Here is a 14,117-nt window from a genome sequence, read left to right as displayed (position 1 = left end):
TTGGCTTCTCGGACACATTGCGCAAAACCACAAACCGTAATATTGCACACTTTAGAACTCGCTCGTTTACTCAAGCATTCAGGTTTAGTCTCCGCCCCGTAAACACCGGCCGACCAACAGGAATAATCTCAAGTGCGCCCTGAAAACCACATGGGAGATCTCATACCCAGGCGAGCGATAACATCTCCCAGCATAGATACCGCAAAAGTTTATCGGATCGCCGGTAAACAAAGCCAAAACTCGCGCGGACTTTCGTTTGCGGCGCTATTACTGGCACTCTTCGCTTCAGCCGAGCGCCCTTGAGCGACAACAATTGCCGCTAAACTAAGATTTCGAGTGGGCAATACTATGTCGGGCAATGGTCGCGAATTACGTGCGGCCTCTAGAGTAAATATACACCGGGCTCCGGGCACAAAGCTCGGGTGTTAGTATAAGGCGAACAACAGCAAGTTGATGTGGCGCTGCGGCAGTACAAGTTGGAGCAAGTTTGCCGACCGGCCCGTGTGTACTTTACCTCGGCTGTTCCACTATGATTTATTGGCTAAGTCATTCGTTCAAACGCATTGAGCCACGTATGCGTACTCGTTACAATCGGCGACGCGGTTTGGCTTTTGAGATTACTCAAACGTTTATTGAATGGTTTTCTGAGATTGTACACAGGCGTTACCCACTTTCCTGTTTCTTATTTTGCGTGAATTATCCTGGCCCTTAAGCTATATTTTGATACAATTCCATTATATATGTGTATATCCGCACGTTTTTCGGCCCAGTTTACACACAGGTTTGTCATGTTTGTTTTTTACAATACATTTTTTCCTTGCAGAGAAGGGGCAACCAACGTTTCATGCCAGACCTTTGAGCACCAGCGAAGTGTGTGATTTAGCGCGTATGTAGCTCCCACTAGTGACGACCATAAAATACGATTCAGAATTTACACAGGTAACATTTATATACACACATGTCTGTACAGTATTTCAAGTCATTGGTACAGCAAACACGACAACAAACAGAGAACTGTTACGATGTAAATTGAACAAAACTTTGCATACTGGTATAGTCGTTATCGTTTTTGAAAAAAAAGAGACATCTACACTTATTAAGAAGCCAAAAAGAAGCATCGGAAGAAGTCAATAAAACAACCCCTGGGTAAATGTTCGGGTTGTTTCAATAACAGTTAAAAATAACTATACATGCATGGAATTTACCACAAAACAAATCCATGTCAAAGAATTTCTTTGTATTTAATCTTGATCGGCAGGATCACATTTGATGATAATTTTGATTCCCTTTCCACTTAGGTTCATGTTGAACGCATCAGCAGCCTTTTCCAAAGGAAATCGATGTGTAACAAGTGGCTTCACGTTAATTTGACCAGATGATAACATTTCTATTGCTGTAGGCCAACTGAAATGAAAAAATTCCCTTTGTCGTTAATTGCTAGGAATCATTTTTGGGCGACACAAATACATTAATCCTTTTTAATATAATGGAACCAGTGCACTGATAACCCTGTTTTGTCGGAGCGCGTGTAATTTGGTTTATCATTGTTGTTGTTCATCTGCTTGGCGTTAGTTTTAACCGAAACTAAACAGATTTGACTTTAAATTGTGAAGTTAAAAAGACGATAATTAGTAAACTGCTTACGTGTTGCAGTACTTGAACATTCCCTTAATATCCACTTCACGTACTGCAGCATTGACGATAGGAATGCTCACTGTCTCCGATGGCCCGATTCCAACAAGCATGAGACATCCACCGGATTTTGTTGCCTGAAAAATATGTAGTTGTGTACACAGCTCACCAACACAAGGACTATGCTTATGAATTACGTAAATTCCCGTTTGAATTGCCGACTCGGCACCAGTGCACTCAATTGTTCGGTCCGGCATTGAACCAAGAATATCCCCGACTTTTGCAGCAGTTTCTTTTGCTGTTTCTCCTTTCGCGATTTTGTGAACAAAATCCGCACCAAGAGACTTCGCCACTTCCAGCCGATTCTTAAGAAAATCTATAATAAGTAAAACGAGTCAGTTTGCAAATGGAGTTAAAAGCAATGGTTACCATGGACAGTTTGTTTTAGTAATTAAGTTTTTTCTGTGCACTACCTGTAACAACCACTTTCGATGCTCCCATTGCTTTAGCCACGATCAACGAAAGAAGGCCGATTGGCCCAGAGCCGCAAATCAGAACGATGTGACCAAGTTTGACTTCCGCGCGTCTACAAGCATGTATGGCAACTGACAGTGGTTCTACCAACGCTCCTTCTTCAAAGCTGACGTTGTCTGGAAGTCTGTAAGCCACCGAAGTGAGATATAGGCTAACACATTACACGTTTATTTCTTGTGTTTTTCTGTGTTTTCTTTACGTTTTTCTTACGTTTTAGTGTTTATGCGCTTGATGTTATAATGTTGCTACACAACCCTGAGGAAGTCCCATCACCTGATGGTAGACAAACATTACAATAAAAAAACTCTCGTAAAGTGTATGCCAAGAACAATTCTTGTTAATTTACATGCGTGGAAGCAAGAATCAAACGTTACATGTCATTTGTAAAGACGGAATTTCGTACTTGTAGCAGTAATCAGCCTTATAGGTGAAATATCGCTGCAAACTACCATTGTCTGGAGGTAATGAACAAAAATACTGATCGCTTAGATTGTAGCGACCAACTTTGGCGAACTCGTCTTGTCTTAACGGGTAGCCTGGTTCAATAGCCACCCTGTCCCCTATATAGACAAAATTCACGTAAACCAATTGCGTATTAGTAAAGACATTGGACATTACCCGGTTTGAGATGTTTCACATTTGTTCCACATCTCAATACTCTTCCCGATGACTCGTGACCTGGTACAACCGATTCCTTGACAGTGTAACCTGCGAGTTGACCTTTTTGCCAGACGGATACGTCACTTCCACAAATCCCCACGGAATTCATTTGCAGCAAAACCTCTGCGACAATAAAGTGATATAGAAAAGTTACAGCAGAACATGTACAATTATGATTTCGCAGTGAAAGAAGCAAATATATCTTTACCATCCTCCCGTGGTTCGGCAATTGGACCTTCTTTCTGCAAAAGCAAAAACTTAACTGAGTATGGTAGCCAGTATGAAAAAAGTAGCACCACAAAACCGCAGTTTGAGTAATATCGCGTGAATTATAGAGAAAACCATTCACACTTTTAATTGTCCTTTAATACAGCAATCATCATAATATACCTAATGAGCTAAAATAAAAGAAAAATACTTCAAAACTGATCAAATTAAGCCTAAAGTATGCTAGTATATTCCAGGTACTTAGCTGCGCAAGCATCTTGGGTCAAATACAAACATCACGTTGAAATGAAATGAAAGTTTGTTTCCCAGTTTAAGTTAATACTTACAAGCACCAAATCAAACGGCGTTTTCCCGTCAGGTCGCTTTTGAACCACAACCGACAAATTGTTACTCTTGGTCATTGTATAAGATAGTGAATGCACAGTTTACGCACTACTAATATCTATTTAACAAGTAGCCTAACCTACAGATGCACGCAAGTGTGTTTTGCACAATGCAAGCTGCTGAAATCAAACCAGGCACAATTGAAGAAAAACGCAGTTTGTAACTCAAGCCTCTGAGCTATCCAACCGTTCAACCGCGAATACACGATTCGAGCATTTTGCGGCGTGTTTCTTCACCGATTGAATGCAGAAAGTAGTGCCTTGTTTTTGCCTTGCAAAGAAACCGGAATTCAATTTGCAATATATAGGCTACCGCCAATTCGCAATGTACTTAATTGTCATACCTCCTTGTTTAAGAAGATGTCTCAAGTTCTGAAGAATGTCCAATGCTGATGAAAAACTTTTATTCTCGTCTATCTCGTGTGTAAATTTTACGCTAAATTAGCTGTTGTGTAATATACGTCACAGAAACCAGTGCTTGTATAGCTTAATGTTTTGCGTGCAGCTTTGCACAAGTATTGCATAATCCCGTAATGTGACCCAAATAATTTATCCATCGAATGTTCTCGAGTAAAGTGATTCATTTAACAACCTGTTTACTTCATAAAATGTTCTCCTGTGCTTATGTCACACTACACCTTTGTTCTCGTATTATATTAACCCAAGTAATGTATAACGGCACGTGACTAAACCAACCAATAAGCTTCCGATAATCCATCTATAAATAGTCAGGTGCGTCGGTTAAATCCATAAAAGATCTAAACAATAAAATTTCAGACCTGCCAGGGATAATCCTGGGGTTTTGCAACCTTAAATACCATAAAACTTTAAAACAATGGCACACAAATCCCTGTAGATTTAAAATTTCTGATTGCTGTGCTTTGATGTAATGCTTGTAATCTTGTTTTGAATACAATCAACCCAATTGCTACCTTTTTCCAGCTTGATTAGCCTTTAAAATACATAGTGTTGAAATACATAAATTAAAGTGAAAACAAAAACTTGCATATATTTTTGGTTAGGAAAATTTACATGTCTATGTATGTAGTTATTTAGTCCAACTACCTTTGTTTCTGGCTTTTTATTTTATTAACTTTTTCTGAAAAAATTTCCTTCAAACCAGCTCTCTTCATCATTTCAGGGAATTTAGCTGGACTTGCTGTTGCCATGACGACTATTTTATTGCAATCTTCTTCCAGTTTTCTAAAAACAGATGGAAATAACAAAAAGGCTTTCTAATCGCAACATGCTGTGCGTACTTTGAAAATACATAAGACAGGGCCACTGCAGTGTGAGGGCAAACAGGATAACCACACTCCAAATAACATCGTTTCATAGCTGTTATAATGCTTTCCTCATCAACTGTTGATGACTTCATGTATTTTGTGACCTTAAAAAAAATTGCATCTCAAGGAATTTTCAAACAGCTGGTGACAATAACACCAACATTTTGATGGACGGCTGCAGGTAAATTTAACTCTTCCCCTTGATGGAAAGTTTTAGTTGCATTTGATACGATCTCTCCTGATTGATTAGATGCAAGCCATATAACTCTTTCAAAATTAAATGGAAACTGAATAATAACAAATAACACCTGGCATTACAACCCCTTAAAGGTCAAAACCATCCAATTACTGTACCGATACGTCCATGGAAGGAGCCATAGTGTTTACAACATCAAAAAGTTTGGCTTTATTTCCAGTCACAAAGTGATGAAAGCATTCATTAGAGTTAGTAATGGCATGGGCTTTAATTGGTACTCCACATTGCTGAGCCAGATAACATGCTAAAAGCAAAATATAGATGATCACTCTTGTACTTTTACTTCAACATCTTTTTACTCACAAGCTATATTTCCAGCACCTCCCGTGGGAATGACAATGTCAACCGTATCTCCAACACTATCAGCTGCTTGCAAGTAGGCATACACATGATGGGCCATCTAAAAATAGGACTTGATTTGCCTTTGTGAAATGTTTGATTGAAATTGGTGCTTCTAACTTGCACCAAGATGCGACAGCAATTCATTGAATTCATAGTTCCCAAAGAATTCTTGGTCACAAATTGTTTATCCTCGAAAATGTCTAGCATCAGACTATCACATTCATACATGTCCCCTTTCACTAAATAATGTAAAGTTAAATGCAAACATTATACAGTCTGTGAACCTTCGCTTACCGGCATAGACATGGACATTTTCATGAGGAATAGATGTCATCATTTGTGCTTGAATGTCACTGACACATGCATCGGGATAAAGAACAATAACGTCAATGTTGGGGCTTCCACAAATGCTGAGGGCTGCACTGGCACCAGTATCCCCAGAAGTAACTGTAAAAAATAGATCACAAGTTTATTGCTGAGTTTTGACACCTTTTTTTTTGTTAAATTAGAAGTGGAGCAGAATAAAGGGGTGTTGTTAAAACGCATATTATGGCTAATTGAGTATGTTTTTTACCACTATTACTAATGTTACTAATATCTAAACCTTACCATTGTGATAGTAGATGCCCAGTTGTGTAAAATATTGATAATAGTGACCAAATCACGATAATGGTAATGATCATAATATGCATTTTAGAAACACAAGAACAAAATGCAACCTCACATTAAATATCTTGCATGTACAAACCAACAAGTGCAGTGAAAAATGTCTGTCGTTTTTCCAAAAAATATCCCAGGAATTCTGTTAGACATGACATGGCAATGTCTTTAAAGGTCATTGACTCTCCATGCCAGAGTTCCATTACCTGAGTACGATCTGATATGGAAGACAGCCTCACCACTTCATTTATATCAAACTTTCGGAAAGCCTTATCCACTAGGTCTGTTTAAATAGTCTGTAATTAAGCTGAACTTTAAAATATGCCTATTTTCACCAACTTGATTGTTCATGCAGGGATATTTCTTCTTCAGATATAAACAATGAAAGAATCTTTTTAACAATTTCGTTGTAAGAAAGAGTTTTCCAGTTCCTCAAGGTAGTTATAGAAACTGCAATTTAAAACTTGTCTGTGAGGACAATTTTTGATATACTAACTACAGTTTAACCAGAAGAAAAAAAAATACTTAATTCTTACTTTCAGGTATATGTTCAGGCATAAGCAGTCCTCCATCGCGACCGTACGCGGTCACCAACATTTCTTCAAAACTTATTAATTGTGGGTCCCCGCGAGTGCTACGAAACTTCATATTTGCTGCTTGATATAAACAGACTTGATGCAAAGTTGCAAATGTAACATATGCGAACAATGACGTCAGAGAGTTATCGCAGGAAACGCGTTAGGTGGTTTCCCGTTCTAATTCCAAATATTCCTTTTTTGTGATAATTTACACCCAAAATTTAGGTGAGTTCAGTTTCAGGGCAAAGGCTTCGATTTAGGGGTGACTGGGGTGACATGTCAACCCTCACAAACAATCAGGGGTGACAACGCATGTATTGTCACCCCTGTATTTCGATTAAGTTAAAAATTATTGTCAGAAAAACCACATGAATTATACTATGCGTTAAGCTAGTTTCAACCGACCTGAATTATCACTGTCACAATCATGACAAACACAAGTGTCTCGTGGATTGTTACGCAGCGCAGCAATTGTTGTAGCTTTATGGTAAGAATCGGCATTGTTGCGTAATAGATTTGTTCTGTACTTCATAATTACTAAATTTGCAATGGACTAAGCGAAACAAAAATGTGCCGCTTTCAGTAAAAGGGTTCGTAATTACAGTGTTTACAATTTAGTGTTGTGACAAAGAAACTGACACGAAAGGGAATTGGCGTCGTTTCCTATGTTTCGGGCGACACGACTGACGAAATGTTTTTGCGTGTTTTTAAAACCTCCAAAACAATTATATCAATTATATAGACTAATTTTTAGGTGTTTGTCATAAAACAAACGTAGATAACAAAGAATCATAAGGCTTTGGTCTGCGGAATATTCCGGTGTTGCGAAGCTGACCAAGATTATTTTCTCTCAGGTGCGAGAGTCTGCTTCAGTTGATACAGACTTCAGACAGTCGTCGACGTAGAAATTCTTCTTTATAGCCTCGGCGACCTCACTTGGAAACTCGTTTCGCAAATCTTCAGCAGTCTGCTTCAGGCAAAAGCTCGCTCATGAGGGAGAGGAAGCTGCCCCGAGCAGGTGGACCAGCATCCGGTGTGCCGTGGGCTTCTTTGACATATCGCCTCCCGGCCACCACAGGAATCGAAGTGCATCGCAATCAGTCGGTTGTACGCGTATCTGATAAAACATGGCTTCCACGTCGGCCACCTGTCCCATCCGGAATCTTGAAAGGACACCAACCAACGAGTTGGTCAGGTCCGGGCCCTGAAGTAGAGCTTCATTCAGCGAAGGCGCAGTCGAAAACCACCCGCACCTTTCCTGGCTTGTTCGGATTTGTGACAGGATGATGTGAGAGATACCACACAACGTCTTTGGTCTATTTCTCATTAGGAATCTCCTCTGCATAGCCTTAAGCTATGTAACCCTGGACCGGCACTGTATTGCACAGTTGTCAGACACAAAAGGACAAAACCACGCTGCGTTATCACTTGAAACTTGATCTCTTATTATTACGTCACAGAGCGTATGAGATTGCACCACTCATTAATGTAGAGAAAAAATGTGCATCCATAGAAATCAGCAATTACTGGCAAACAAGATGTAACACTGATAATAAACTGTTTGTTCGGATTCAACGGTTTGTCGGTGAGGTAGGAAAACTTTACAGTTGTGTGGCACAAAAATCAGAACTCATAAGACTCCAACACTGTGCAATTAGTAATTAGTGCGTTATGTACGAATGTTGGTTAAAGTAGAACGATAAAGTACACTGAGAAAGGCTATACGTTTTTAAATTTTGATTGCATGCGTTGCATATGTTCAATGTTCACTCCGGAAAAATGGGAAAAAAATATTTGGGACACTATGGGCATCCAAAAAAATTATAAGAATTAATTCATCGTGGACAGTTTCAAATATACATCCAGAAAAGATGTTCAAAATTTATAACCTCTGACAATTGGGCATTTTTGTCATTTCTAAAATTCTAACAGAGATCTAAACAATAAAATTTCGGACCTGCCAGGGATAATCCTGGGGTTTTGCAACCTTAAATACCATAAAACTTTAAAACAATGGCACACAAATTCCTGTAGATTTAAAAGTTCTGATTGCTGTGCTTTGATGTAATGCTTGTAATCTGGTTTTGAATACAATCAACCCAATTGCTACCTTTTTCCAGCTTGATTAGCCTTTAAAATACATAGTGTTGAAATACGCAAATCAAAGTGAAAACAAAAACTTGCATACAATTTTGGTTTTTACATGTCTATGTATGTAGTTATTTAGTCCAGCTACCTCTTTTTCTGATTTCTTATTTTATCAACTTTTTCTGAAAAAATTTCCTTCAAACCAGCTCTCTTCATCATTTCAGGGAATTTAGCTGGACTTGCTGTTGCCATGACGACTATTTTATTGCAATCTTCTTCCAGTTTTCTAAAAACAGATGGAAATAACAAAAAGGCTTTCTAATCGCAACATGCTGTGCGTACTTTGAAAATACATAAGACAGGGCCACTGCAGTGTGAGGGCAAACAGGATAACCAAACTCCAAATAACATCGTTTCATAGCTGTTATAATGCTTTCCTCATCAACTGTTGATGACTTGATGTATTTTGTGACCTTGGAAAAAAATTACATCTTGAGGAATTTTCAAATAGCTGGTGACAATAACACCAACATTTTGATGGACGGCTGCAGGTAAATTCAACTCTTCCCCTTGAAGAAAAGTTTTAATTGCATTTGATACAATCTCTCCTGATTGATTAGATGCAAACCATATAATTCTTTCAAAATTAAGTGGAAACTGAAAAAAACAAGTAACACCTGGAATTACAACTTGCTGAAGGTCAAAACCATCCAATTACTGTACCGATATGTCCATGGCAGGAGCCATAGTGTTTACAACATCAAAAAGTTTGGCTTTATTTCCCGTCACAAAGTGATGAAAGCATTCATTAGAGTTAGTAATGGCATGGGCTTTAATTGGTACTCCACATTGCTGAGCAAGATAACATGCTAAAAGCAGAAATGTTATTCTCCACAAAGCAAAATATAGACTATCATTCTTGTACTTTTACTTCAACATCTTTTTACTCACAAGCTATATTTCCAGCACCTCCTGTGGGAATGACAATGTCAACCGTATCTCCAACATTATCAGCTGCTTGCAAGTAGGCATACACATGATGGGCCATCTAAAAATAGGACTTGATTTGCCTTTGTGAAATGTTTGATTGAAATAAGTGTTTCTAACTTGCACCAAGATGCGACAGCAATTCATTGAATTCATAGTTCCCAAAGAATTCTTGGTCACAAATTGTTTATCCTCGAAAATGTCTAGCAACAGACTATCACATTCATACATGTCCCCTTCCACTAAATAATGCAAAGTTAAGTGCAAACTTTATACAGTAAGCGAACCTTCGCTTACCAGCGTAGACATGGACATTTTCATGAGGAATAGATGTCATCATTTGTGCTTGAATGTCACTGACACATGCATCAGGATAAAGAACAATAACGTCAATGTAGGGGTTTCCACAAATGCTGAGGGCTGCACTGGCACCAGTATCCCCAGAAGTAACTGCAAAAAATAGATCACAAGTTTACTGCTGAGCTTTGACACCTTTTTTTGTTAAATTAGAAGTGGAACAGAATAAAGGGGTGTTGTTAAAATGCATATTATGGCCAATAAAGTATGCTATTTTACCACTATTTCAAATGTTACTAATATTTAAACCTAACCTTTGTGATAGTAGATGCCCAGTTGTGTAAAATATTGATAATAGTGACCAAATCATGATAATGGTAATGACCGCAATATGCATTTTGGAAACACATGAACAAAATGCAACCTCACAATAAATATCTTGCATGTACAAACCAACAAGTGCAGTGAAAAATGTCTGCTGTTTCTCCAAAAAATATCCCAGGAATTCTGCTAGACATGACATGGCAAGGTCTTTAAAGGCCATAGACTCTCCATGCCAGAGTTCCATTACCTGAGTACGATCTGATATGGAAGACAGCCTCACCACTTCATTTATATCAAACTTTCGGAAAGCCTTATCCACTAGGTCTGTTTAAATAGTCTGTAATTAAGCTGAACTTTAAAACATGCCTATTTTCACCAACTTGATTGTTCATGCAGGGATATTTCTTCTTCAGATATAAACAATGAAAGAATCTTTTTAACAATTTCGTTGTAAGAAAGAGTTTTCCAGTTCCTCAAGGTAGGTATAGAAACTGCAATTAAAAACTTGTCTGTGAGGACAATTTTTGATATACTAACTGAAGGACGCATATTGGTATTTCTATGAAAATTAGTTTTGGTGCTGGGAAATGCCCACCGTGTAGACCTGTGTCACAATGCAAAGTCATGCATCACCAAGCAAAGCAGTGACGCAATTAAGTTAAATTTACGGTTGAATGAGCGCACATGTGCGTGCTGTTGTCATGGCGAATTTTAAGGTGTTTGGGGCAGTTTTAGTGTGGTTTTGAGCTATTCCAATTAGGTAGTAACTTGCTGGTGGGTGCTGCTGAAATTTATGTTGAAAATGGAGCAAAAAAATCAGGCTGTGTTTGTGGCAAAATGAATCGTTTAAGTGTCCAATCATTTGTGATTTTATGAAAGATCCATTTCATATCTACAAATTTTGATCAAAATTAGTCTCCGAAAAAATGGTTTAGCCACCCCCCTAGGGCCATTTGCCCCCCTGGTTACTCAATATTTTGGTTAAAAGAGCAACCAAAAATGGAACTGGATTTTGCAGAAAAATGAATCGTTCAACTACCCACTCATTTGCATTTTTTTGTAAGTTCCAACTCTTCTCTATGCGATGGCATCAAATTTAGTTGTTGAAAAAGTGTCAATGCCCTCCCCCAAGGGCTGGGTATACCCCCCTGTTGGTCATATGATCTTCCAGGAGGCCCAAAAAGTCCTTGCTCTGTACAGTCTCATCCAGGAGCAATTTTTTTTTTTCAACTTTGTAGAATTCCAGGTCCCTATGTAAGTCACAAGACCCATCAACGGTCATTGGGAAACAAGCGGAACAGTCGCTAGATGCATTACAGCCGAGGGCCTTGAACACAGGATTTCTCCTATCTAATACCCATATAGGTCCTTAAGGCGAAATGTCAAATTTTTTAAATGGTGAAATAGACATTAAATTTACACTGAAATATGTTTATTTATGTAAGTTAAACATCATAGGAGGATTTTAAACCAGCTCCAGTCATCAGTCGCCACCTAGTGACAAAAATGAATTTTTTCAATGCCCTAATGTACATAAAGTATGGGGTCTGTTGCATGACTTTCAGCTTTCAAACAACTTGAAATATAGCTTAAAATGCATGCATTTCCTCTATTGTCATTCCGCAACACATTTTGAGTCATTTATAACACATAGTTTTTGCAATGTATTGTTCATTCGTCATGGCATTTGTTGCATGTGCTGTCTTTCACAGCATCCATTCTTTTGTTGACCTATTTTGCAAAATCTTGAATTAAAGGCTTTTTCATCTTGTTTAGTCATAATACATGAAATATAATTATTTTGTGGCCTAAGTACTGTATTTATTGCCACAGAAAGAAGTGGTCCAATGCCGGTGGGTGATACTTCAGACGAAAGGATTCCAATAAACCCACTGCTGAAACTGCCGCAACCAACAATGTATTTCCTGTATGTACTGCACTTGTTGACATGTACAGTAGTTCCTAATTGTGTTTGGGCCATTAAATTTCAATACAAAACACTTTGCAAGGTCTTGTGGGCCACTTAACAGCACTTTTTTCATGTCATTTTCATGCTTTGGAGATAGCCATGATTTCTTGCCATTATGCATGTGACTAATTAGCCTCGAATATTGATTAATTGAAACTTTTGTTGTGTCATTGAGCATGTGTGCATACAAATGGGTGTTGCCATGACTGGTGCATGATGTTTCGGTGTAATTTATGTGAACCGCTTAAGGTCGGTGGCATCATTTTCTGCCTATTAGCTGTACTGCTTGTAGCCCTGCTGATAAGGCCATTTTGTGTTGTTTAGGGGGTGTTGGCAAAAACAGCCATAACTCTGGGATCGATGATCAACCAGGTGTGAAACTTCACATTGTGATAGGTGAATGTCCCATATACTTTGCGGCTTAGGCCAATTGGGAATCTGGTCCATTGACCTTCTATTGAAGGACGCATATTGGTATTTCTATGAAAATTAGTTTTGGTGCTGGGAAATGCCCACCGTGTAGACCTGTGTCACAATGCAAAGTCATGCATCACCAAGCAAAGCAGTGACGCAATTAAGTTAAATTTACGGTTGAATGAGCGCACATGTGCGTGCTGTTGTCATGGCGAATTTTAAGGTGTTTGGGGCAGTTTTAGTGTGGTTTTGAGCTATTCCAATTAGGTAGTAACTTGCTGGTGGGTGCTGCTGAAATTTATGTTGAAAATGGAGCAAAAAAATCAGGCTGTGTTTGTGGCAAAATGAATCGTTTAAGTGTCCAATCATTTGTGATTTTATGAAAGATCCATTTCATATCTACAAATTTTGATCAAAATTAGTCTCCGAAAAAATGGTTTAGCCACCCCCCTAGGGCCATTTGCCCCCCTGGTTACTCAATATTTTGGTTAAAAGAGCAACCAAAAATGGAACTGGATTTTGCAGAAAAATGAATCGTTCAACTACCCACTCATTTGCATTTTTTTGTAAGTTCCAACTCTTCTCTATGCGATGGCATCAAATTTAGTTGTTGAAAAAGTGTCAATGCCCTCCCCCAAGGGCTGGGTATACCCCCCTGTTGGTCATATGATCTTCCAGGAGGCCCAAAAAGTCCTTGCTCTGTACAGTCTCATCCAGGAGCAATTTTTTTTTTTCAACTTTGTAGAATTCCAGGTCCCTATGTAAGTCACAAGACCCATCAACGGTCATTGGGAAACAAGCGGAACAGTCGCTAGATGCATTACAGCCGAGGGCCTTGAACACAGGATTTCTCCTATCTAATACCCATATAGGTCCTACAGTTTAACCAAAAAAAAATACTGAATTCTTACTTTCAGGTATATGTTCAGGCATAAGCAGTCCTCCATCGCGACCGTACGCCGTCACCAACATTTCTTCAAAACTTATTAATTGTGGGTCCCCGCGAGTGCTACGAAACTTCATATTTACTGTTTGATATAGACAGACTTGATGCAAAGTTGCAAATGTAACATATGCGAACAATGACGTCAGAGAGTTATCGCAGGAAACGCGTTAGGTGGTTTCCCGTTCTAATTCCAAATATTCCCTTTTTGTGATAATTTACACCCCAAATTTAGGTAGGCTTAGTTCGAGGGCAAAGGCGTCGATTTAGGGGTGACATGTCACCTCTCACAAACAAACAGGGGTGACAACGCATGTATTGTCACCCCTGTATTTTGTTAAGTTAAAAATTATTGTCAGAAACACAACATTATACTATGCGTTAAGCTAGTTTCAACCAACCTGCTTTATCACTGTCACAATCATGACAAACACAAGTGTCTCGTGGATTGTTACGCAGCGCAGCAATTGTTGTAGCTTTATGGTAGGAATCGGCATTGTTGCGTAATAGATTTGTTCTGTACTTCATAATTACTA

General features: G+C 38.7%; 3 protein-coding genes across 3 annotated transcripts; all 3 read right to left on the bottom strand.

Annotated features, from left to right (window-relative positions):
- Positions 1–936: 936 nt before the first annotated feature.
- On the bottom strand, positions 937–3,596 carry LOC145888329 (sorbitol dehydrogenase-like). Its single transcript, XM_082979048.1, has 8 exons — positions 3,381–3,596; positions 3,035–3,068; positions 2,785–2,949; positions 2,570–2,726; positions 2,106–2,290; positions 1,830–2,008; positions 1,645–1,769; positions 937–1,404 (listed from the first exon to the last, which is right to left on the bottom strand). The coding sequence occupies exons 1-8, from the start codon at positions 3,453–3,455 to the stop codon at positions 1,242–1,244; spliced, it is 1,083 nt and encodes a 360-aa protein (XP_082835174.1). The 5' UTR covers positions 3,456–3,596; the 3' UTR covers positions 937–1,241.
- On the bottom strand, positions 3,381–6,829 carry LOC145888328 (threonine synthase-like 2). The gene is made up of 11 exons (XM_082979046.1): positions 6,518–6,829; positions 6,321–6,431; positions 6,070–6,264; positions 5,616–5,768; positions 5,439–5,560; positions 5,283–5,379; positions 5,078–5,223; positions 4,885–5,010; positions 4,697–4,827; positions 4,503–4,640; positions 3,381–4,389 (listed from the first exon to the last, which is right to left on the bottom strand). Exons 1-11 carry the CDS (start codon positions 6,627–6,629, stop codon positions 4,296–4,298), a joined length of 1,425 nt encoding a protein of 474 aa, XP_082835172.1. The 5' UTR covers positions 6,630–6,829; the 3' UTR covers positions 3,381–4,295.
- Positions 6,830–8,015: 1,186 nt separating this feature from the next.
- On the bottom strand, positions 8,016–13,667 carry LOC145889358 (threonine synthase-like 2). The gene is made up of 11 exons (XM_082980302.1): positions 13,550–13,667; positions 10,636–10,746; positions 10,385–10,579; positions 9,932–10,084; positions 9,755–9,876; positions 9,599–9,695; positions 9,371–9,516; positions 9,179–9,304; positions 8,990–9,120; positions 8,796–8,933; positions 8,016–8,689 (listed from the first exon to the last, which is right to left on the bottom strand). Exons 1-11 carry the CDS (start codon positions 13,659–13,661, stop codon positions 8,596–8,598), a joined length of 1,425 nt encoding a protein of 474 aa, XP_082836428.1. The 5' UTR covers positions 13,662–13,667; the 3' UTR covers positions 8,016–8,595.
- Positions 13,668–14,117: the final 450 nt, after the last annotated feature.

The sequence above is a fragment of the Ascidia mentula genome, chromosome 2, assembly GCF_947561715.1.
Source record: "Ascidia mentula chromosome 2, kaAscMent1.1, whole genome shotgun sequence".
Lineage (NCBI taxonomy): Eukaryota > Metazoa > Chordata > Ascidiacea > Phlebobranchia > Ascidiidae > Ascidia > Ascidia mentula.
Note: the sequence above shows the minus strand (reverse complement) of the source record. Positions and strands in the feature narration are given on the sequence as shown.

What these genes read in the sequence shown, in the direction of transcription:
- LOC145888329 (XM_082979048.1), bottom strand. Translation starts at nt 3,455, where the DNA reads ATGACCAAGAGTAACAATTTGTCGGTTGTGGTTCAAAAGCGACCTGAC. An exon ending in TGTGAAACATCTCAAACCGG is followed by an intron (nt 2,727 to 2,784) that starts GTAATGTCCAAT and finishes TTGTCTATATAG; the next exon opens with GGGACAGGGTGGCTATTGAA. An exon ending in CAATTCAAACGGGAATTTAC is followed by an intron (nt 1,770 to 1,829) that starts GTAATTCATAAG and finishes CATATTTTTCAG; the next exon opens with GCAACAAAATCCGGTGGATG.
- LOC145888328 (XM_082979046.1), bottom strand. Translation starts at nt 6,629, where the DNA reads ATGAAGTTTCGTAGCACTCGCGGGGACCCACAATTAATAAGTTTTGAA. An exon ending in ATTTTTCACTGCACTTGTTG is followed by an intron (nt 5,769 to 6,069) that starts GTTTGTACATGC and finishes TATTTTTTACAG; the next exon opens with TTACTTCTGGGGATACTGGT. An exon ending in CTGCAGCCGTCCATCAAAAT is followed by an intron (nt 4,828 to 4,884) that starts GTTGGTGTTATT and finishes ATTTTTTTTAAG; the next exon opens with GTCACAAAATACATGAAGTC.
- LOC145889358 (XM_082980302.1), bottom strand. Translation starts at nt 13,661, where the DNA reads ATGAAGTTTCGTAGCACTCGCGGGGACCCACAATTAATAAGTTTTGAA. An exon ending in ATCCCTGCATGAACAATCAA is followed by an intron (nt 10,580 to 10,635) that starts GTTGGTGAAAAT and finishes CTATTTAAACAG; the next exon opens with ACCTAGTGGATAAGGCTTTC. An exon ending in AGGTGCTGGAAATATAGCTT is followed by an intron (nt 9,517 to 9,598) that starts GTGAGTAAAAAG and finishes TTCTGCTTTTAG; the next exon opens with CATGTTATCTTGCTCAGCAA.